This window comes from Electrona antarctica, assembly GCF_951216825.1.
Source record: "Electrona antarctica genome assembly, chromosome: 4".
Lineage (NCBI taxonomy): Eukaryota > Metazoa > Chordata > Actinopteri > Myctophiformes > Myctophidae > Electrona > Electrona antarctica.
In genome coordinates this window covers 35,331,653-35,357,509 of record NC_136809.1, presented here as the reverse complement: position 1 = coordinate 35,357,509, position 25,857 = coordinate 35,331,653, and the positions used below count along the sequence as shown (strand labels likewise).

General features: G+C 43.3%; 1 protein-coding gene across 1 annotated transcript; it reads right to left on the bottom strand.

Moving 5' to 3' along the window:
• Positions 1-1,234: 1,234 nt before the first annotated feature.
• Positions 1,235-16,845, bottom strand: LOC306922305 (aspartate aminotransferase, cytoplasmic-like). Its single transcript, XM_079499802.1, has 9 exons — positions 16,627-16,845; positions 11,923-12,104; positions 10,284-10,407; positions 7,448-7,560; positions 6,461-6,565; positions 5,905-6,055; positions 5,074-5,239; positions 4,200-4,342; positions 1,235-2,843 (listed from the first exon to the last, which is right to left on the bottom strand). The coding sequence occupies exons 1-9, from the start codon at positions 16,733-16,735 to the stop codon at positions 2,704-2,706; spliced, it is 1,233 nt and encodes a 410-aa protein (XP_079355928.1). The 5' UTR covers positions 16,736-16,845; the 3' UTR covers positions 1,235-2,703.
• Positions 16,846-25,857: the final 9,012 nt, after the last annotated feature.

The window sequence follows — 25,857 nt, the reverse complement described above, 5'->3', positions numbered from 1 at the left end:
GAAGGGGAGGAGTGGAGGAGGGGGGTGGACTCAACCCATTGGCTAATGTAAGGGGGTGGAATGCAATATAACAAAGATGCTGAGTCACTTTACTGCATTGGAGCAGAGGCTATACAGGCAACCATAATAAAGGTCACATTCACAAAGCCAAACATTCACATTCATTGAGATAAACACACTTCAGAAGGAAACAAAGGAGATTTGCACGATGTAGCTGCCTTAAGTGGAAATACTTGTGTTAGGATGTGCATTTAAGAGAGAGTTAGAGTGTGTGACTCTCTGCTTCTTTTACGATAGTCATCTTTTGATCCAGCACCTGCATTACTTGGTTTGTGGTTGTGGACGACTACTTTGCTCTGATTAAAACTCTCCCATACTGTACCATTGATGTTCAGCCTAGAAGCTTGGAGGATGAGTGTCGCTCTGGATTCTGCAATTAAATCTGACCTTGGATTTATATATAATATTTCTGATATTTGCTAGAGATGGGTATTACAGGATGTTACAGCTGGATTACATATTAACTTGTTTTAACAGAAAGAAATTAGTCTGGATATGGGTTCATGATTTTATGAGAATGCATGACTGACAACTTGTCACCTCCAAATACATATACATTTGGGGCTCCTTGGTCCCATCCACAATAGAAGATCTAGAAACCTCTGAGCTTGTTGATCTGCCATTGTTGGCGAATATTTGCCTATTGCGAGTCGTGACATGACCAGAATAGGATGCTATGACCAGAATAGGATGCTTATGTGGTTAAATCAACATGTGCATTTTGTGTGCAGTTAAACTGTTTCTGTCTTCCACCCTGATGTAGCTACCGGGGAAGACAGGAGCCCAAACGTGGCTGCACACAAAATGGACATCATGTTTTTTAAGGTTATCGAGAAAGAGATGAAAATGTTTCCTGAGATGGGATCATATTAAACTCATTTGCTATGGATACAGCACTGCATTGAAGTAAAATATTTTTTTGCATGAGCACATAACATTACAACAATTATTGATCAAAGCATTGTCTTACATAACTTCTGAGCTATTCATCATGGGATGAAAAAGGTTGCATTTTAACGCTCCACTGGATTGCATTGCCTAGAATCCCCTAGATGACAAAAGATCATGAAAACTGATATTGAGGGTTAGCATTTCATGGCTCATCTGTGCGAGCACGTCTTTGTTGCTCGTTTTAGTAATAAGAATCACATGGACAGAAAGACACAGAGCAGACTTAGTTCCATAGATTATCATTTATTTAAATACACATTACTCTATGCCATAAACAATGGCACATGAAGGAGTGTAACTATGTGCTAATCGGTTGTTCATAACAAACAACTTTGAGTGAGGGTTTCAGTAACATAAGGGCACTGCAACAGAAATACAACCAAGAGGAGTCATTATTTGTGTTTGTCGTCATCACACCAAGAGGCGCTGAGCCCATCACAACATTGTCGGTGCTAAAAATCATACAGTATGTGCAGGTTTATAACATACATATGATTTATTGTAGAATTGGGTTTTGAGAGTGGTCGAGTTAAAAAATTAATAAGTTAATATAAAGTGAAATTATCTGAAATGTTTTGCTGTTGGGGGCACTAAGTATTCTCGTTACTTGCACGATGCCTAGTACAGTTATTTGTGACACAATTGTGACATCGAAAAATGTATAATGGACATGATGGTGATGTGTTGACTCAATATCAATTCTGTGAGTTCAATTTGACGAGGGAAGACAAAAGTTTCACAAGGTACAGAAAAATAAGACACAAAACAACTTGACCTGTAGGCACATCATCATGCATGAGTGGTCATTCATATAATTCCAGTCACAAGGAACTTACAAGGAAAGACAATAAGTGACCTCATAATAAATCTATATTATGCAAGATTTATACATACAATGAGTACATGTCACACACCGAAAATAGCCGATCTTCAAACTTGTAGATCTTCTATTTTTGGCACGCAATCAAGTATAAATCAGGTTTTAGACTGGCCTAGAGTGAGTCGAATGTGCTTCTAAGCCGTTTGTTCTAACAGATAATCTAAAAACATTTTAAAAACAGTTAAAATAGGGAGGATGAGGCTATAATACACCAATGTTGTATTAAAAAGATTTATTTATTTACTTTGAGCCTTTCCATCACAGTAACTCAAAAGCACCTGTGATTTGTTCAGTCCTATAGACAAATAATGGGCCAAACACTACCCATCGAAGTGCAGGTCTGACTTTATAGTTGGGACGCAACAAATCTATTGGGATAAACAAAAATGTAAGAGTGTGACCAGGAGTGACAGGAGCCTTATTTGCCCATAGATGAGACAGTACTGTGGTGACAATGAGAACTATAGAATGATACTCTGTGAAATGTCTGAACTTCTACAACTTCTATATATACAAACATGTATGTGCTGGTACTGTACAGAACATTAAGTACACAGAGAACCGAGTGCATGTTTGTTTTGTTCTAAATATCACTTCACATCAGATTGGAGGAGTCATACACACTCTTCTCACTCTTTAACTGAAAGGCAACCCGCTGGTTCTACCACATAAAACAATCAACGTATGGTTTAGCCAATCAGAGAGAAAAAAATGTGCAACATTCACACAAACACAAGGACGGGGGAGAGGCTCACACGATGCTTCCTGCAGCAGACAGGAAGCAGGAATTGGGCGGAGTGGAGTGGATGGATCTACTGGACGTTGGTGACGGTGTCGTGGATGGACTGGGCTACGTAGTCGATGTTCTTGGAGGTGAGGCCACACATGTTGATACGACCGCTGGCCATGAGGAACACGTGCTTCTCCTTGATCATGTACGCCACCTGCTTAGCTATAGTAGTAGGAAAACAAAGCATAACAATGATCATGTACTCCACCTGCTTAGCTATAGTAGTAGGAAAACAAAGCATAACATTGATGATCTCTAAAGCTACTGGTTCCTAAAGGGTGTCTGTGAATCACTGTGCAAGCAGAGAGAGACCGCATCTGTGTATATGCATAATATAGTCACTCTTTTGTAAATTAATTTCTGACATTATCATACTAGTGCCACACAAAAGTAGCAAAAAGAGCCAACTATTTTGGAAAAAAAACAATCAATTTGAACCAATGAATATGGTTAACAAGAGCTTGTGACTAAATAATAACTACATCAGATCCACTGGAAAACTGCCCCCCCCCCCCTTTCTTGAAAACAGTTTCCTGCCCAACATCCCCTGACGACTTTCTGACCCAAAAACCCAATTCACTCAGAGGAGCACGCTCGTCAAAGCTTACATGTAGTAGCAGCTTAAGCAAAGCAATATATTTACAGTTGGCAGTATGCTTGTGTTTAGCAGCCTGCTGCTCTATCCAGCAGTAAGTAGGATGAATTAGGGGCATTCCACCCAGGCAGAAAGCCAGAACAGAATAACAAAGTGCTAGGTGGAGGCGGTAGTTTACTGTAAGCCTGTCCATTTCAGGATTCGTGTCATGAAAAGGTACAAGTCATATTATATATAGAATACATATTGTCGGGTGGAACTGTGGCCCCATTTCCACCAGTTGGTTCTTAGTCCATGAGCCAGAGCTCTAAAATTGGAACGTTAATTATGATTCGAGTGTGCAAAACCATATCTATATTAAATTGTCATCACCATGAAAGCTCCCCAGTTGATTACTTACACAAAGACAATGATTTACTGTATTACAAATCTTACATTTTTAAATGTGCAAATTAGGCATTATTTAGGAAAATATGCAAAAGATTTAAAATATGAAAAAGCTACTAGGCTACTGTGGAAGGGTTATCAAATTAATTTACTTAGTTATATTGATCCTAAAAACAATTTAATATAGGTATGGACTTGCCCACTGCACACCCACAATTCATAATTAACGTTCCAATTTTGGAGGTCTGGCTCATGGACTAAAAACTGGTTCTGAACTGAACTCATTGGGAACCAACCAGTGGAAAAGGGGTCTGCATGTCCAAAACTGTTACTCTTCAGGGGGAAAAAATAAAGTGTTCCAATGGAGTTATTATTTAGTCACAAGCTCATAAATACTTTATATTGGTCCAATAAAACCCACAGATGCACTTAACCACTTTCACTTCAAAATGCTTCCAAAATAGCCGAACTACAAGCTCTTGCTTTTTTGTGTGACGTGTGACATGTTGCGTGCACTGCGAGTGCATGTTACTCACGGTTAAGCCCAGTGAAGCTGAACATGCCGATCTGCTGGGTGATGTGGTCCCAGGTACCAGGGGTCCCCAGATCCTTCAGCTTGGACTGCAACTGATCCCTCATCAGCAGAACTCTGTCAGCCATGGTCTTCACATTGTCTTTCCTATGATGGAAGGAGGGAACAGAATGAGAGAGAGTACAAATATAATAGGATAGAGGGAGACAAATTAGAAAGAGAACGGAAGGCACAGAGGAAAAGTAGACACTTGCTTCTTGTGGTGGAGTTAATAATGATACACTGGATTTACCACAGAACAGAATACACAGTCAAATTCTCTGAGTGCATTGATCCATTTGTAACTCTTGATAGTGTACAAATCAAGCCGTAAAGAAAAATGTGGTTTGATGGAGAGGAAAGCAAATAACTACTGAAAATGTAATAAATCCTGAATCCAAAAGCTTCATCGCACAGAAGGAGGCCTGTATATTTCTTCAGTAATCCTATTTAACAGTCGATTGCAACCATACAAACATTTCGCCACAGACTTAAGGAGGTTTGCGAATGTGATGGAAAGTAAACATATTTACATTCCATCTATGTGGGCTTACATGGCTCACTGATGTAATGGCATTTTGTGGCAGAACTTTTGAGAATGCCAAATGTGCGTAATATATTGTTTGTTCAAAAAATAATCTATTGTAGAGCATCTTGTATTCTGTCAGTGGTCTATTCATTGAGAGTGTTTGGCTCCACAGCAGGGGGTCCGGTCACAAACCCCTGATAGGCGCAGACATGGATGGGCACACAACACTTTGGGGACATAAATACAGATGAACACCAGACAGCATAAAAACTAAAATCTGTCGTTTTTGTTTTACTGTTGTGGAGCATACCATTCGGCAAAGAGCTCGGGGCAGTTGAGGGTCTTGCTGACGATGCGTGCGCCCTGGGATGGAGGATTGGACCAGGTGGTTCTGACGATCTTCTCCATCTGGGACAGAATACGGGTAAGGTTCTCCTTGTCCTTGGCAACCACTGTCAGGTTCCCCACTCTCTCATCTGAGGAGCAAACAGAGACATTCTTAAGGACTTGCATTTCTCAGTGTCCAAATTGTAATTACAGGACAGTGTTTAAAACTCAATGGACCGTAGATGGTGGTAAAGGAATGTGAATCAAAGAGTACTTACAGGTGGCTACAATTAGAAACTGGACCCAGTAGAAAGTCAAATGCACCCCCCACGCCCCCCTTTACTGTACATATTATTTATTTCGATCTCTAAACGTTTATATGATGTTTCTGCATGGTACTGTATATTTGTATGTCATTAATTAAATGTTCAGATGAATTGAATAGACCCCAATGGAAACCAGCCATATGCTTTATTGGGTTATAAATCCTGCAGACGTATTAAACTGTACTTTGCTGTGCTTTTTTCTGCAAGTATTCAATCAATCGACAACTCATCTGAGATATTGAATGAATGATTAAATACCCACTCTCTCAAATATATTATGCAGAATGTCCTATGTTTAAAGTACAGGAAAAAATGTGTTTCAGTGCAAAGACTGCAGTGTGTGTTCCAAATTCAATACTACCAAAGACTATACCCAAAGACCTGAGAATGAAGCCGAGGGTAAGAATTCGCTAAGCAAATCCACTATGTACCACTATTTGGCTGGTAGTTTTTGCCCCAGGAGGTTGGTACATTTCAGAATAACTTACTGTAAAGGCCGAAGTTCTTCGAGAATGACTGGGCCACAAAAAGCTCAAAGCCCTCAGACACGAAGTAACGAATGGCCCAAGCATCCTTATCCAGACTGCCTGAGGCAAAGCCCTGATAGGCTGAGTCAAAGAACACAAACAGATTCCTCCTCTATAGACACAAGAGACAGAAAGGAACAATAATAATTGTCATTAATGTGTGTTTCATGGATTAAAGCAAAATAAAAACTCATGACTTCACTGTGATTTGTGAAACAGCATGAAAGGAGCTGTTCTTGAAGAGAAGATTATGGCTTTAAACTTCGCTTTTACAAAATATCCAAGAACTTTAGGGTCTAATGGAAGATGGTTCTGAACATGTATTCTATTGCTAGTTTGACTACTCCAAAAGAAAATACTCTAATCTTAAAACTAATAACGGAAAATATGTATGTTGTGAGCTTAATCATCTTATACAGTAGATAGGCTATTTCAGGCTCAGACATTAGAAGAAGTTTCTATGGAATCCAAATGACTCAGCCCTGAGTCAGCCGTGAACTGAACTGAAAGACTTTACCTTCATGACTTCTGAGATCTGCTTCCACTGGTCTGGGGTGGGGTCTGTTCCCGTCGGGTTGTGGGCACAGGCGTGAAGGACAAACACAGAATGTTCTGGAGCGGTCTGCACATGAAGATTGGACAATGAAATGACATGGTCACATCATGACATTTATATCCAGGGGTGCACATAACTGGTGCACCAGTGCACACGCGTTGTCAAAATGCATGCTGTGTGGCAGATCAAAGGCATGGAGGCACTTTTGCGTACCAAGAGCTGGGGCCGCTGGCACAGGAATTTACTTTCTGAGAATCCTGATACAACATAACGCTGCATTACAGCCAGGCACTCGGAAGCCCCACGAGCTCTGGTGTCACGTACTACAAATGTCTATCTACAGTACGTCCTGTAAGTAGACTTAGAAATAAAACTAGTGTTGACTAATCATTACAAGTGGCTCTTATTTTGAAGAGGAAGTCTGTTTCGGTTGTAACCAAACTGCCGTTCGAACTTCGAAGTGCTAGTATAACCAAGTAAACAAGAGCCCATGTGGATTAAACACAAGCTTTTAGCCAAAGTTCATATTTACGATATGAAAGCCATGCATCTGTCACTTAAACAATGTACACACTTTGAAATTATGTTAAACATGGAACCTTCGCAGCATTAGGTGAGTAATTAACTTGATCTGGGATTAAGTGGTACTGAATTTGAGGCTTTTGAACAAAAGCCAATTCATCCTAGCGTATGACGGAGGACAATTTCACAATAAATTAAAATCTCTGCGATACAATTATTGTGAGTTTATTTTTTAAATCACGATAAACGATAATAGTGATTATCGTCCCATCCCTAGTCCATGAATGAACGAATGCAAATGCATTAATTCCTAGATCCATGTGTAGATTAACTCAGGATGTTGCTGTGCCTCTCCTTCCCAGACATACCTCTAGGTCGTTCAGAAGACCAGACATACCTCTAGGTCGTTCAGAAGACCAGACATACCTCTAGGTCGTTCAGAAGACCAGCGATGTCCAGACCCTTGTTGGCTGCGTCCCAGTAATGGTAGGGCCTGATGTCTTTGAAGCCAGCGTCAGCAAACACTGCATTGTGGTTCTCTGGAAGAAGAGGATAAGAGAACACAACACACATTACTCTACAAATATAAAAACTGAAGGCTACTAGACTGAATCTTTAAAAACTGTCATCAGATCAAAGCAAATCGTCTCTGATTCAAATTAGATATAAAACTGATGTTCGGATGTTACCGATGTTTGGATGCCATTTGCAATCATTTATGTATGCATGCTGAACAACGCCCCATCTGCTCAAGCACGAAATCATTCTATGATTAAAAAAGTATCTTAAAAAAAGAAAAGAAAAAAGGTCTTCAGTGAATGCTGCAAGGTAAAGCATTTTTCATGCCATGATGGAAAACTAACTAACAAACAAAGTGATCACATATATCAGAAGGAGTACAAATCCAATATTGTTTGGGTGCGCACAAGCACAAGAATCCGTCACAACCTATCACATGCTGAAGGACACATTCCAGTGTGTTCTCAAAGCCACTGGGAAGCTTTTCACTCTTCCTCCTCACAACAATTTTATGGGCTAAGGGACTAAGAATTATTTCTTGCGAACTCCTGAATATTTACACCGTTAGCTGTATTTCAATATTCTGTTTATTAATGTACACACCGTCCTTCCCAAATAAACTAATACATGAAAAGACAACAGAACCATGGGATTCAGGTTACAACGTGGCCCTGAAGGGCAAGACCATTTTGGTAGAGGTTTGAGTTGTGGTTATCTTGCCCATGATTTAACTCCAAAAGGTGTACAAGAAATCAACAATAGCTCCATTGACTAGAAATGGATGCTGCTTACTTACATTGTACAGTGAAACAGCTCTCAAAGTCACACTTTTAGCCCGTAACCGAACACAAACAAAGCACAAACAGAGCATCATAATGAAACCAATAGAGTTCTGTTCGTTTTATATAAAAAATAAAAGATAGTAGCGGGTTTGGTAATGTTCTGCATTGTCAGAATCAGCTTTGTTTGCATACTTTACGGGCTAAAAGAGCATCTGCTGGGCCACTTCCATGTATAGTGGAAGTCAGTGAGGAGCATATTTTGATTATCAATTTCTAGCAATTCTTTTTGATTTCTTGCCCACCTTTGGAGTTATATCATGGCAAGGTAATGCAGAAGAATTATTCATTTTACTATATCGTTATGTTTGCTTATATCCAACCTTTATATTTTTCCATCAATTATAGTACTTATAAAATACATTATGATATTTGGTAGCTTGTAAGAGCCTGACAGCTATTGTTTATGTTTATGTTACAGCCTGTGTTGTTATGGTTCAGCTTGTGCTTGAAGCAGCTACAGTATAATTATGGTCTGAGCCATGTGCACCTTGGCACCTTGAGTGTTTTTCTACTTCTCCCCATGACCTAAAATATTTTCTCGACTCCTGTTGCCTCATCAATTACTGATTGATCCAGAATTCCTCAACAGTAACTACACATAACAATAACTACACATAACAATAACTACACACAACAGTAACTACACACAACGGAAACTACACATAACAGTAACTACACATAACAGTAACTACACATAACAATAACTAGTCTACACATAACAATAACTACACACAACAGTAACTACACACAACAGTAACTACACACAACAGTAACTACACATAACAGCCCAAACCTCTACCAAAGTGTTCCAGCCCTTTAAAGCTTTCCTCTTGTCCAAAGGAAAACACTGCTCTGAAGTATGAGGGCCCAAAGCTTCATACTAACCCCAGGTGAAGTATGAGGGCCCCAAGCTTCATACTAACCCCAGGTGAAGTATGAGGGCCCCAAGCTTCATACTAACCCCAGGTGAAGTATGAGGGCCCAAAGCTTCATACTAACCCCAGGTGAAGTATGAGGGCCCAAAGCTTCATACTAACCCCAGGTGAAGTAAATGGTAAAATAAATGGTAAATGGTGCATTTATATAGCGCCTTTATCCAAGGCGCTTTACATAGATTGTGCATTACATTCACCCATTCATACACCGATTGCGGCGGAAGCCATGCAAGGTACCAACCAGCACATCGGGAGCAATTTGGGGTTCAGTGTCTTGCCCAAGGACACTTCGACATGTAGACAGGAGGAGCCGGGATTCGAACCGCCGACCCATGGATCATTGGACGACCTGCTCTACCTCCTGAGAAGTATGAGGGCCCAAAGCTTCATACTAACCCCAGGTGAAGTATGAGGGCCCAAAGCTTCATACTAACCCCAGGTGAAGTATGAGGGCCCCAAGCTTCATACTAACCCCAGGTGAAGTATGAGGGCCCAAAGCTTCATACTAACCCCAGGTGAAGTATGAGGGCCCCAAGCTTCATACTAACCCCAGGTGAAGTATGAGGGCCCCAAGCTTCATACTAACCCCAGGTGAAGTATGAGGGCCCCAAGCTTCATACTAACCCCAGGTGAAGTATGAGGGCCCCAAGCTTCATACTAACCCCAGGTGAAGTATGAGGGCCCCAAGCTTCATACTAACCCCAGGTGAAGTACGAGGGCCCCAAGCTTCATACTAACCCCAGGTGAAGTACGAGGGCCCAAAGCTTCATACTAACCCCAGGTGAAGTATGAGGGCCCCAAGCTTCATACTAACCCCAGGTGAAGTATGAGGGCCCCAAGCTTCATACTAACCCCAGGTGAAGTATGAGGGCCCCAAGCTTCATACTAACCCCAGGTGAAGTATGAGGGCCCCAAGCTTCATACTAACCCCAGGTGAAGTATGAGGGCCCCAAGCTTCATACTAACCCCAGGTGGGCGCAGAGACATAAATGGGAGTTCCCGTATTGTCGACGCCATTGTACCAGCGACGCAGGAACTCTGCCCCAATCCTCAGGGCACCGGTCCCTCCCAAAGCCTGGACTGCTCCTACCTGGAAGATAAAAAACAAGGCACATGGGAGATGTTTTTAAATTCTCCCCCAAGGTCGTATATTAACAGAAGTCTCAAGGTGAACCAAGTAGGAATGTGGAGCTGGGAAAAAGCTTAGATAACACGTAGTCTGACCCTGGAAGAGACAAAGCAATCAGTTTGCCTGCAAACGAGGGAAAAATAACACAACATTGCAGTAAAAAGGTTGATGCAATCAACTATTGTATTATTAGAATTTGGGGTTGTAAACAGCCATTATATTATCTCCATGATAAATTGTTTAATCTGCTTTTTAAGATGCTTTGCTTGTGAAGTACATTGTGTCAGTGTATTTACGAATCCACCAACAATTATGGACTCAAGGAGAGCAAATGACTATCCTGCAAAGTGCACTGCATTCTTCCCTGGCTGTAAATCTAGAGTGCATGTGCGTGCGTGCAGCCCTGGGATATATAACTGTCAACTTATTGTGTTTGAGAGTCTGAGCCAAAAGACAAATGCAAAAAAGTCTCAGCTATCATGGGCAGTCTGTCTATCTGGAGAAATGGGGTGCGCATGCTTATCCAAGTTATCCGACATACCATAAAACCGATATGGGGAAAACGATCGGATTAAGGTTGGCTAACATGCGTTAAGGTTGGCGACCGGATTAAGGTTGGCGAACATGTGTTAAGGTTGGCGAACATGCGCTGCTCCGTGCTTGCGGTTATGGTTAAGTTAAGGTTTGAGGTATGTTGTCGTTGTCGGACCAATAGTATGTCGAAACTAAAGCCTGTACCCGAGAAAATTATGTTTCATAATATATCCTTGAGTAGCTAAGGAGAGACGAGAGAAAAAAAAGCACACACGTGTGAACTGAGTGGTGCAACTCCCCTCTCCTCTCTCTGTCTCTCATTAGCAGGCAACAGTGCAACACTATCTATCTCTCTCCGTTTCTGGCACACCAGCGCCACTTTTGCCCCTACTGGTACTCATATTCACATAGCCACACATCACATAGGTTAACACATAGGTTAACACGGACATTGCTGTTCCTTGGAGTGGTTGCACCACTCAAAAATAATCTCTCATACAGCAGTATGACATCAATGCGTTATCTTTTATCCTCTGCGTGTCAATAAGCATATGCAGCTGCAGTTGTATCTGGTTTGACCGTAATGTCACCTGGCTTCTGTTTGGATGTATGTATTGCGCTTTTTGTGCAGATCAACCCATTAAATCTGTTTCATTATAGAGTTTTGCATTGGATATTCAAAAATAGCAGATATACAGGCTCACAGCGAGTCACTTAGTGCCCCGCTGCAGGCTTGTACATCTATTTACTTTTTGGAAAAATCCTGAAAGTTTGGGAACTACTAATTTAGAAGGAATTCGTAGAATCGGCCTCAGGTCTTAATATGTTAAAATGATCACAATGGAAACAAGCCTTTGTGCTTTCTTATGTATTATGCTTTTGAAGTCATTTTTAATAAAGTGCTCATTCAATTAATCAATCTAATAAAACAATCCTCCCTACCCTGTTGTCCTTGATGGCAGTACTGTCCTCTCCCAGGGCCACCATGGAGGATGCGGAGCGGAACTCTGGCAGGCCCAGGATGGGCAGGTACTCATGGTTCAGACTGTCATCCTCCACGATCAGCTTCTCCACCTTCTTCACCACCGGCAGCACCCAGGGCAGGCAGTCATCAGTACGGTACGCTAGAGGGGACACATGGACATCAGTACGATATGCTAGAGGAAGGGACACAGGGACATCAGTACGATATGCTAGAGACGACACAGGGACATCAGTACGATATGCTAGAGGGGACACAGGGACATCAGGTACGCTAGAGACGACACAGGGACATCAGTAAGATACGCTAGAGGAGGGGACACAGGGACATCAGTACGATATGCTAGAGGAGGGGACACAGGGACATCAGTACAGTACGCTAGAGGAGGGGACACAGGGACATCAGTACGATATGCTAGAGGAGGGGACACAGGGACATCAGTACGGTACGATAGAGGAGGGGACACAGGGACATCAGTACAGTACGCTAGAGGAGGGGACACAGGGACATCAGTACGATATGCTAGAGGAGGGGACACAGGGACATCAGTACGGTACGATAGAGGAGGGGACACAGGGACATCAGTACAGTACGCTAGAGGAGGGGACACAGGGACATCAGTACGATATGCTAGAGGAGGAGACACAGGGACATCAGTACAGTACCCTAGAGGGGACACAGGGACATCAGTACGATATGCTAGAGGAGGGGACACAGGGACATCAGTACGATATGCTAGAGGAGGAGACACAGGGACATCAGTACAGTACGATAGAGGAGGGGACACAGGGACATCAGTACGGTACGATAGAGGAGGGGACACAGGGACATCAGTACGATATGCTAGAGGAGGAGACACAGGGACATCAGTACAGTACGCTGGAGGAGGGGACACAGGGACATCAGTACAGTACCCTAGAGGGGACAAGCAGAGAGACTCAGGCCTCATTTATAGGACATTGCACAACTGTGTCTTCTTGACGAAGAAGAGGGGGGGGGGGGAATCACACCCGGTGCAACTATGCTTTTATTGTTATATTTACTGTACTGTACTGTATGGTGCTCAGTACAATATTTGCCTGTGAGATGTAGTGGGTGTCCTGCTGGGTGTAACAACAAGCACAGTTGTTGACTTAAGCACAGGGTTGTAATGACCCCTCCTGGTGTGTGTGCTCAAAACAGCTGCAGGGGTCAATAGGTCATACTCTGACATGACAGACAGACAGACAGACAGACAGACAGACAGACAGACAGACACACAGACACACAGACACACAGACACACAGACACACACACACACACACACACACACACACACACACACACACACACACACACACACACACACACACACACACACACACACACACACACACACACACACACACACACACACACACACACACACACACACACACACACACACACACACACAGCTCCATAAAGATTAGCCTTTAGAGCACGGGTCTTCAACGTTTTTCAGGCCAGCTGAGAGAGATGAAGCAGGGACGCACCACTACATATTTATAAAATTGTGTTTCAAATCAAACTTTTTCATAGATAGTTTAATAGACTTGTTTAACAGGACTATCATTGTGTAGCATACTAGTGTTCATTGCGTTGGATTCACTCTATTCACAATTTTTTGGCTACGTTCTCCTCAGAATAGGGATGCTAGGGTTCAAGCCAATGGGGTAAAACCTATTACGCAACGATGTGGCCCCCCTGTATTAACTCCTGGAGTCCGGCCTGGACCAGACCCCTGCTTAAGAGACCACATCCTCTGTGCTGCCTATTATCATCTAAACATCCCAGACTATAGTGGGCCTAGGAAAACCTCTTCCCTCTAGTTTCTACCGAGAGATTTTTTTTTGCACTTTACTATTTCTGTCATTGCCTTGCACGACTCTGCTGAGGTCACCTTGATTAGTGTGGGATCGACTGTGCATGTCTGACAGACCCTGGGGGAACTCGCGTCCCCTCAAATGAAAGCAGTCTAATCTGTGAGCAGGGCACAGTATCAGGTGACAACTGCCAAGTTCATTTAAATGCCACACATCCACCAGACTGGAGGAATTCATTACAACACTCAACCCATTGCCAATAAGTAACTCATTTTATATAATAGAACATTCACAATCACCATAGGATTCTGTTCTAAGGTCGACCTGAAAGACTGTGTCAGTTAAGAGCCAACATAAAACAGCAGAGGCCTGTCTGCAAATTCACTGCAGTGAAGCCTTTTCATATCAAGGGCCCCCAGTTGGATATGCATTATTAGGCTATGGACCCACATTTGATATTTATATTTGTACACAGAGTTGCAGATCCGTAAGGGTCCATTTTTCCTGACCTGGGGACCCTCTAAAACACCCTCAAAGACCCCTGGAGGTCCCGGGACCACATGTTGAAAACCAGAGTCTTAAAGTAAGAACAGTCTTGTGAGTGGAGGATTACAGGGTTTGAAACCATGAGTCAGCTAAGAACATTCTCTGCAGATCCATGCAATGATATGAACTCACCTGATCATTTCCCAACACAATGTATTATGTAGGTATGGTGGCAAAATTCATATAAATGTTACTATACTTGGCAATTTAACACTAATTAGTGTGACACTCTCCAGGAGGCTGGGAAGAGCACCTGTTATTGTTAACTGTTTGGTAATACAAACCCCTGCATAGCACAGCTGATTCACATGAAACTAACCTATTTGTATTACGCCAACTGTGAATGTTAGTCAGCTATACAGTAGGACCATGAAAGGGCAGACCACATGTCACTTCTCTGTGTTGTTCTGAAAGAGTATAAAGCCATGTGTGAGATGGGTGTTGGGGAGGAAGCTGGGAGGCAGGCACACTGCTGCTCTGTAACCTGATGATGATGATGACTACAAATAAAGAATGGATTGATCCCTAAAGATGGTTTTACGGCATGCGTTTTCATTCTCTGCTGAATATTATTAAGTAAGATCAAAAACATCCATTACAGTAGGCCTGTGTGTGTGTGTGTGTGTGTGTGTGTGTGTGTGTGTGTGTGTGTGTGTGTGTGTGTGTGTGTGTGGACAGGACATGGGTGAGGCACTCTGAATCTCTCATGTCATGTACCGTCCGTTACATATTGACCTAACTGGTTTGTGGCACAGAGAAATATTGTGGCAACAAGACTGAAAACGCATGAAACACAAAGACTATTAGATGCATTATATACACACAAACCTGAAAACATCACCTGTCCCTCTCAATGTGTAACCTTTAATAGGCATCGGTATCAGCCTATAACACGGTTACAATGTGATAGACCCCTGAGAGATGAATGCTGAGGTGGAGGTTACCGCACAAACGGACACACGGTACACACCCAAGCCTTGCTACTCATACGCTGAGTTGGCGGTGCCCAGGATCGAACCCATGACCTTGTGGTCCAAAGGCGAGAGCTCTACAGACTGAGCTACCCGAATACACCGCTGAGCACCGGCCTACTCGTGAATGATTGGAAATGCATGGCACACCCAGTTATGCGCACAGTGTGATGTCATCATTTATTGTAAGATGGGGGGACAAATAGCCCATCACAGCGTGAAAGGTGATTTGACCCGTCCCGAATCAATTGTCATCAGTCATCATTCCAATCATCTCTGAGAGGAAGTGAAGTCAGTCATAACCTAATTAGCCTTGGATCAAGACTATCATAGACTATCATATACTATCATATACTCGTCGAAGCCACTGAACGGCCCTGCGTACCACCTGTTTTGAATTTGCACATAATGCAGGAGGCAGCAGCGTGACCCGTTAATAAAAACACTTAGAAAACAAATCACCTGCACAGAATGTATTGACAGAAAGTAGCTCATAACATGTCTATGGTAGATTTTTATGAAACAAAAGCTTGGCAGATTGAGAGGGCAATTCAATCTTTCCCTACACCTGTAATGTTGGTGAGTTTAACGTTGTTTAATACAAGCAGATCGCAAAAGCAATTTGGATGAGTGGGGAGTCAATGGAGGGTATTGCAACTCTAGATTCATCCCATTATAAAATAAATCTAGAGTTGCAAATTGCGGCTAGGTCATAATATATGACAGCCTTGTATCAAGGCTAGCCATTTTCCAGGATTATACCAGCGAAATCAAATATCATCCTTTGAAATTCAGCATCTGGCATGACAAAGCATCAGGACTTCTGTCTGCCACAGCAAGTATAGTACCAGTACAGCAGAAACTATCATTTTAGTAAGCAAAGCAGTCATTTCTGAATGAGCTCCTAACTGCACAATCTAACCTTGGATCAAGACTATATAATGTGTTTTATCGAGTCTGGCTGGTCCAAGGCTACTGCCAAATGCCAATGCACTTGGCACAGACATATAAGTTACTGTAGTAGTTGACAGCTGGCTAGCAGCAGAGAGCTAACAGCTAAGGTCAACTAAAGGATGTATAAAAAAAATACGTTGGCATGTCATTCAAGATAAGTAACCCCCATTTATAATCCCAGCTGCTTAAATGTTGACCAGCATTCTAGAAGACGACATTCTACTTTAGTTGCATGGCAAGCTTGTATCCTCAGATATCTGCACTGTTAGCATTAGCATTAGCTCTGGTCCATTCTAACGATATGGATTCAGAGCTACTACATTAGCATGATATTAGTCTCAATTCTTACCTCCAACTCCCAGGTTCACCTTCTGCGGATGGGGGTCTTCTCTGAAGTCAGCCGTCAGCTTGAAGACAGCCACGGGTGGGGCCTGGGGGACATCGGTGAAGATGGACATGCTCGTAACGGGGACGGGGGACAGTGACTGCAGTGAGGGCTGTGAGGAGACTGCGAGCCGGGGGCCTGGGAATCACCTTCAACCAGCCGCTTTCAGGACGAAATGGGTGTGAATCCAACAACCAATTGAAACGCAAGGGGGGGATAACAACACTGGATGCGGCCAATCAGGGTAGAGTGAATTAAAAGTCGCGTCACGCACGCGACCTTTAATCTCTACCCTGACGTTAAAAGCATAGGTTAAAAGAATGGAATGTATAGCCCATAGCGCCTGCTTTGCGGCAAGATAAAAGCGTGTCGCCACTCTCTTACTAGATTACTCTGATTTTACGGGGGCCAGTTTCGAATTGCAGCTTGACGTGTCCCTGCTGATTATTAGTGATACAACTGATGGTGAATTTGAATTACTAGAGTGGTGCCCGTTGGGCACTGGCCTACTTGGAACACGTAAATTGGAAATGCATGTCCCATCCAGTTATTATGCCCATATATGGAGTTCTTTGTCAGGCATGCTCAAATCAGGGGAGGATTATCCAACGGGCCTGTTGGGCCCAAGCCCAGGGTCCCCTGAGCTAGGGGGACCCCTGAGCTTCAGCCTCCGGCTCAAGCTTAGGGGCCCCCAAAAAGTACAAAGTTAATAACAGTTATTACCTTCCAACTCTTTGCCAGTAATGGGTTTATCATGTCAATAAAATAACCCCAAATGTCCTAAACCAGTGGTTTTCAACTGATTGTGAATGAGGGACTGCCACCCTGACTTAGAATCAACCTGGGGACCGTTGTGTTGTGTGGGGATATGGGCTAAGATTAGTGCTCTTGTATCACTTGCTATGCATCCCATGTGTATACAACATCCCACTGTGTCTCAACTCTCAACCAATTGTCCATTGACTAATAATTTCCAAATAATAATTACTCATCCAGACATTCCGGTGAATTTCCCCCTCTTGAGATTTTAACTCCCTTTTTCTGTTGAATTTCTTGACCTCCCACTTGTCAGTAAATGACTGCATGGACGGTCATCAATGTCACCAGGTCATTCAGTTCACTGTTAATCAAATAGTAGAAAGAAAATGTAAAAAATCGATCCTACATTACTAATGCATGGTCAGGGACCAGTGGACCACATGCAATACCTCCACGGACGACCTGTTGAAAAACCCCTGTCCTAAACCATCGATGATACATGTTACTGCAAAACAAAATACATTGTCTTCTCTAGAAAACCAAATGCCACTCAATCAAACCTTAACATAACAACTAGCGAAGGGACTCTTATTGAAAAAGTCTCAATCTATAAATATCTGGGCATCTGGTTAGACGACAAACTATCATTTAAAACCCACATTTCACAACTCATCATTAAACTGAAACCAAAACTAGCATTCCTCTATCGAAACAAAGCTTGCTTCAATTCAAAAAATAGGAAGCAGCTGATTCAAAGCACAATTTTATCAGTTATCGACTATGGTGATATTATTTATATGCATGCAGCTCCATTGATTGATTGATTGAAAATTGTATTAACAGTTTGCAGAATTACAGTAAAGCACAAACTCAATACAAAGGCTGTTAACTGTGTGAGTGGACGACCCAATTAAGCATTACACTTGTTTACAACAGGGTCCACCATGTTCAATTCATCAAAACATTTAGAGACATCATTTGTACGTCATCATTTGTACGCCATCATCACTAACACCACTAGACACAATCTACCACTCTGCCCTCCGGTTTATAACTGGAGATGGATTCCTCACCCATCATTGTAGGTTGTATGAAAAGGTTGGTTGGCCTTCATTGGCTAAGAGACGAGAACAACACTGCACTGTTTTTATCTACAAAGCCTTACTTAAAAAAATGCCTACATATCTTAGCAGCCTACTACATCCCAAAACTGGCCAACATCACACCCGCTCCCAAAACTACCTTATGTTAGAAATCCCCTTTGTGAATTCTGAATTGGGTAAAACAGCCTTTCACTACTATGCACCTCACATGTGGAACTGTCTACAATCAATCTTAAAACTGAAAAATTTGATTTCACTTGAACGTTTTAAAAGACTTGTAAGGATCCATTTGAGATCCAGCTGTACTTGCTCACTCTAAACTGTTTCTTATCCTGTAATGTATTTATTATTTATATTGTATGTGTACTGTAATCAGGGCGTTATTGAAAAAGAGAGCTTGCTCTCAACTGACTTCCCTGAATAAATGAAGGTTAAAGAAAGAAAGAAAAGAAAGAAGTGTTTAAATCCTCAGTTTATCCATACTGCTTCCAGAGGGAGGTCTCCAAAACAAGGGGGGGGCCCTTTGCATGTTGGTGGCCCAGCCCTTTATCTCTAGATCCGCCTGTGGCCCAAATATGGAGTCTATCTATGCAGATGTGAGAACATCATTGTGATGTCAGTCTGACATCACAACGAACTTCTGACAGCTGGCCTGTTCTGACGTCAACAAATTTGAAGTCGGTGGGGCCAGCGGTTCTCGAGTTACGTGGATTACAAGACGTTTGTACACACACACGTCACGTACAGAGACTTGGTGCATTTTTTGCGACCGAAGGTCACAGTTAACCATGGAATTGTGCATTTCCCGTCAGGGTGTTGGTTGGTTGGTCACTCCAGGCTTGTGAAATCACGTGACATCATTCAGGGATGATGTCATCAATATTAAGCCCATATCAAGGGCCCATATATGGAGATCCCTGATGTCATCAATATTGGCCAGCAACTCTATACATCTGACCTCAAACCCTTAGATCTCCATATATGGAGCTGACCTGTTCCTTCATTCCATATGTCGATCCTTCCCCATCCATCCTTCCTCTTAGATGATCCCTTTTGACTGATACCTGTCCATTTAAACTCTAGACGGGTCCGCCCCAACGTTATTAGTTATTATGGAGCTGACCTGTTCTGACATTCCATATTTATAAGAAGCGGTGCCTGTTGGGTACTAGCCTACTTGGAACGATGCAAGTTGGAAATGAATGCCCCACCCAGTTATGTCTGTGTCCCTTTTATACCCATTTAACCCAAATATGGAGTTCTTTTCAGGCATGCCCAAATATCGAGTCATGCCAGAACATCATTGTGATGTCAGAACAGCCAGGCCAGCTCCATATAGGCCTATTGAGATCTAGGGGTGATCAGGTTTGATGATTGGCTAATTTGGGCCCTGTCCAGAGCCTGGGCAGAGCCTAGGCTTTTGTGCTGGTAATGGACAACGATGTATCCCAGATTCAAGGCCGGGCACTGCACTCCCTGTGGTGGTATGGAACGCGTGTGTCAAATTAGAAGTCGGTAGGGCAAACGGTTCTCGAGTTACACAGACGTACACACGTATACGTACGTACACACACATAGACGTGGTGCATTTATATTAGGATGGTGACGTTTGAATCATTTTGGATACGCCGTCGCCGATCCTACTCCTGAATCCTGAATTGATTCAATAGCATATTATAAAATGTAAACATGTGCAAAAGGCAGATCCCACCACCAGATGTCAGTAGAGCCAAGCAATGAAATAATGTAGTAAATGTAGCTACATTGTAGCCTACACTGTGAGAATGACTTGTCGCTCTCGCCTCTCTCTCTATCTCAATTCAATTTCAATTCAATTCAAAGGGCTTTATTGGCATGAGAAAACATACGTTTACATTGCCAAAGCAAAAAGTGGAACAATACAATCAAAACAAACTGTATGTAGAATTGAAAGTCAGAATCTCCAACTCCAATAAATCAATTACTATGTACCGAGGGCGAGTAGGTACCTAAACTTAACCTTAACCCTCCCTAACCCTAGTAAACTATGCCTGCCCGGGAGCCAATCACACAAGGTAAGTTAAGTATTGTAGAAGAGATGGGGTGTGATATTAAGCGCAATATTTTTGTGGTCTGTTGAATATAATGTTGAGTGATAAATGTAACTTATATTATGTTGTACAACATCCTTTAAATGTTAGGTTAGTATAGGCTATATTGAGAATGTATAACTGGGTTAATGACTGTTAATTGATGTGGTAGGATCCACTCCACTAAAGAGGGAGGCTGCAGGGGTAGGGCATCAGTTAGTTGGGTTTGGAGCAACAAGCTGCAAGCACCTAAGTTGTTTTCTTTAGTTTAGTTTGCTGTCAAGTTGTATTTTCATTTTCAATATTTTGGTAAAGTCTTATTTTGATTTGTTATTTAAGGCCTTCACTATTTATACTGCACTTATAGGCTAACTGTTGGGGCGGCAGTGTCTCAGGGGTAGAGTGGCCGAAGAACCACAGGTTCCCAGTTCGAACCCGGGCTCGGGCTCCCCCAGAGTTAGTGTCGAAGTGTCCTTTAGTAAGACTCTGAACCCCTAATTGCTCCCGATGTGCAGGTTGGTGCCTTGTATGGTGTGTGTGAATGGGTGAATGTAATGCACAATCTCTGTAGTCTGTATTTATATAGCGCCTTTATCCAAGTGCCTTGGATAAAGGCGCTATATAAATGCACCATTTACCATATCATTTGGTGGAGGATTAGTTTGGGTAAAAATAAAAACCCCAAACTTAGCATCTCGTGGACTCTGGTCAAATTGGAGCCTTGACCAACCGGCCAACTTTACACACACACACACACACACACAATGGTTATTACTAGTATAGACTAGTCTTTAGGGTGGTTGTGTTCCATTTGATATCCTTCTCCTTTATCAGCTCACGTTAAAGGAGTTTGCACATTGTTGTATCTCACATTGTTGTATCTCACATTGTTGCGCGCACACACACACACACACACACACACACACACACACACACACACACACACACACACACACACACACACACACACACACACACACACACACACACACACTCACACACACACACACACACACACACACACACACACACACACACACACACACACACACACACACACACACACACACACATTATGAGCTAATTGTAATTGTAGCCTAATTGTAATAACACAATGCGGAACTGGATCTACGACAACATACTTACAGCATACAGCATCACAATCTTTTTTTTTTAAAGATTTATTTTAGGCTTTTCTGCCTTTATTGATAGATACAAGTGAAGATAGACAGGAAACAGCTAGGGAGGGGAGAGACATGCAGCAAAGGTCGTCATGAACGGGACTCGAACAACACGCGACACGCTGTCAGGCCAAAGCCTGTGGCATGCGCCTGGACCACTTGGCCAGCGGGCGCCCCATCACAATCTTTTTAAGCTATTCAAAAATTAGCAGATGTACTGTACAAGCTCACAGCGCTGCGAGCTTGTAAATTTTTTTAACAGTTTTGAAACATCTGTGGACCCTGCAGGCACAACACATTTTCAGATAGGGGGTCCGTGGCCGAATCGATTTGGGGGTCCTCCTCGACACGAGATGACGAAGCGACCCCTCAGAAGACTTTATGTTAAACATACAGGTGTTTACGGTCCCTCTCTCTTTCTCTTTCTTTCTCCCGTGTGTGTTTGAACAGTTTGATGAATTGCGCCTGCTTCACATCTGTATAACTTCCACTTACACCCCTCCTGTGTAGCTGGAGTAGCATGTTTTTGTGCAAGTGAAGTGTGACTCTGACACTCACTCACACACACACAAGCACATGCACATACACACACACACACACTTTACATTTAGCGCTTCACACATCACACACAGTTCCGTCGTTTCCCTCTCGCTCCTGGTCATTGCCAGATACAGGGCCTCCTCTTCTCTTCTCTCCTCTCATCCTCTTCTCCATCCATCCACTCTTTCTCCCCCTCTGTCCCCTCTTCAAAGATGCTAGCGTGAACCATCAACAGTGTTGGATTTCAAAGGGGGGCGAGGGGCTAATGCTCAGGGATGAGGCTGATTGAGTCAATTTGTCTGCATGATGGACATTTGGTGTCATAGACTAGACTACTGGGCTGTATCTTGACAACACAGGGAAGTCTAGAGTGTTTAATTTAACTCAGAGAGTGTAGAAATGTAGAGTTACAAATTGATAAATTAACAGAGGATATTACCGTGAAAGGCTTTCAGCCATAGTGTATTAAAGACAGATGTTTTACTGCTAGTTTAATAATAAATTATATTGTGCCCATCATTGTACAGCAGGCAGAATATGTGGAGTGAGTCTGCAGTCCTCACTGAGTTTATTCCACAGCTTTGGAGCCAGGAGGGAGAAGAGTGCAATGGCGTTGGCCAGGGTGTTTTAGGGAAGTTTAAACACTCTCCCAATGTTATCTGGGGGTTGGATCATACCTGAAGGTATGGGGGGTGCCACACCCTTGGTTAGCCTATAGGCCATTAGCAGTGTATTGTAGGCTTCTGGGTGCATGCAGCAATAGGGAGCCATGTGTGAATCTTGGAGTGTTTAGAAATAAAAGTAGGAATTTGTGATACCATTGGAGAAAGATCTGAACAACTAAGGCAAATAATAACGAGATATTGGTACATGCTGTATATATCAGTGAGGGGTGCTCTTAATCATCATCATACATCATATACATGCGGCATTCCGTGCTCAGCCAATCATATCATCACAAATGTCATTCCGGCCAATCATAATTTGCGTCTTCACTTTTCTGTCCTCACTTTTGTTTTCAATGTTTGTGTTTACACAAACACGGAAAGCTGGGCATAAGAGGTCCCCTCAAAAAAAAGAAAAGTTAATATAAGGAGATAGGAGGTTTCTGCCCGACAGCAACGATATTCTCTCTCTAGTGAAGCTGGTTGTACTCTGTCAACACCTATTATGGAATGACATGGTCCTCAAAATGGCAGTGTGGTGGTGGTGGTGTTGTCTCAAACACAACACCACCACGGCATGCGTGCCGTACTTGCACATGTGTGTGTGTGTGTGTGCACGTGTGTGTGTGTGCACGTGTGTGTGCGTGCGTGTGTGTGTGCGTGCGTGCGTGCGTGCGTGCGTGCGTGCGTGCGTGCAAAGGGCACAGAGGAGGGGGCCAGGTACCTGCATGCATGGCGAGCCTTACATCACCCTGTCACCCCCTCCGGCCTTTATTCCATACATGTTTTCATTCCTGCACTCGCTGACAGAGACACCGACTGTAAAGACGTTCCACGCTCATGTGTATATGCAACGAACAAGAAGACATTCTGTCTGCCTCTGTGTGCGTGCGTGCGTGCGTGCGTGCGTGCGTGCGTGCGTGCGTGCGTGCGTGTGCAGGTATATCCTTTCATTAGGTGTTTCCATATGAAGCTGATAAGCTTGGTTTTCCATGGCCTATTCAGGACTCATATATAGGGGAGAGGGTTTAGAGGGCAGATTTCAACAGCCACCATTCCTTGTCAGCTGAGTAATTATCAGATTTGCCTTGGCGGCCCCTGCAGAAGCCAACAGGACCGAGGCGGGAGGGAGGCCCTCCCCGAGGGCCGACCGAGGCTGAGAGAAGTGAGCCGTCACTGGGGACAGTTTTGACAGGGCCGCCCCCTGGGGGGGACGATGACCAGGACTGAGTCTGACAGCTGCTTTAGTCAAGAGATTCTGCATGCTCCCACTACCCATACCCCCACCCCCCCACCCCATCAACCCCGCCCCCACACACAATCCACCCCATGGCTCCAGCAAGTGCTTTTCCCAAACAAGTCCCAACATACTTTTGCACACATGCTTGCACATATAGATGCACATGTTTTGCTCACACACACACAAACACACACACACGACACGCACGCACGCACGCACGCACGCACGCACGCATGCACGCACGCACGCACGCACGCACGCAAGCACGCACGCACGCACGCACGCACGCACGCACGCACGTACGCACGTACGCACGCACGCACGCACGCACACACACACACACACACACACACACACACACACACACACAGGCAAGCAAATGCACATGGGCCAAACACACTACTGCAAGTATATGCATACCATACCGCATAAACATACATGTTTATGGACAAGCAAACATGCACCCCTCCCAACACACACACCACTGCCACTCCCCAACACCAACCATCACACTCAGACGTGCATGCTGTAATCCCCTATTATGTTTGAGGGGTGCTAGCCCCTCCTAAGTCCTATGCCCAGCTTTCCGGGTTTGTGTGAACACAAACATTGACTTGTGATTGGCTGATCACCCCATAGCGATGATTTGATTGGCTGAGCAAAGTACATATTGAAGATAAAAGTGAGGGCAGTGTGTTACGTGCACGCGAATCACATGCACGCGCAATTTGCACACGTGCATGTCATTCGTGTGCACGTAACACAATCAAGAACGACACTTTTTTGCGTCCAGTGCAGAATGAACGCCTGTGCATTCAACGCACCACCAGCACTATCGCCGCTGCTCCCAAAGAGTCTATATTGGAGTCTCCTCCCACCGAAACTGTTGGATGACCAAAAACACTATCTGGGGTTTCTGTAATGCGTTACATTTTTCGACGGCCCAACAGCTGTAACTAGACTGTGTACTCGCACAGAGCCCTGCAAGCTGCGGGCCCTGGAGCTTAAGCTCCACTAAGTTCCATTGTTAATCCGGGCCTGCTTGATCATACTCCAGCGTCGCACAAAAGCATGAAAAACAGCAGATCCCGGAGATCCGCAAACTTGAAGCTGAGCTTGTAGGACATACATGTATGAGAGTTTTATCGGACAGAGATGATATTATATGATTATATGATTTTTTCTAAGATGCAATATATTTGTTGTGCATTTGCCCTGTCATGTAAAAAGTTAGACAAAATAAATAAGGAGGAGACCTTTAAACTTATGTCTCTTCACAACCTCCAACCACTGCTCTCATTCCAGCACTAATGGAATTTTGTCAAGGTTAGAAAAGTCTCTATATACAGTATAGGCCTACTTCAAAGAGAGATCCCGAGTGATCATGTTTTAGACTAGTGTACACATTGTGTGCAGAGGCACATTCAGGAGGGTTTTCTTCTTAAAAAGGGTTTTGATGCTGCTACCACTGCTGCTAAAAACCGTGAAGCCAGAAATTAGTTGTCTTCACGCGGCAGTGAAAATGAAATTAACTGGTGATTACAATCCATTCAGCCAAAGATGATCTTCAGAACAAATACTGGCATGAATCACCTTGCCACCCCAGAGGCAATACTGCCTTAGATGAAACATACAATA

What these genes read in the sequence shown, in the direction of transcription:
- LOC306922305 (XM_079499802.1), bottom strand. Translation starts at nt 16,735, where the DNA reads ATGTCCATCTTCACCGATGTCCCCCAGGCCCCACCCGTGGCTGTCTTC. An exon ending in GGTGAACCTGGGAGTTGGAG is followed by an intron (nt 12,105 to 16,626) that starts GTAAGAATTGAG and finishes TGTCCCCTCTAG; the next exon opens with CGTACCGTACTGATGACTGC. An exon ending in TGTCTCTGCGCCCACCTGGG is followed by an intron (nt 7,561 to 10,283) that starts GTTAGTATGAAG and finishes CTCTTCTTCCAG; the next exon opens with AGAACCACAATGCAGTGTTT.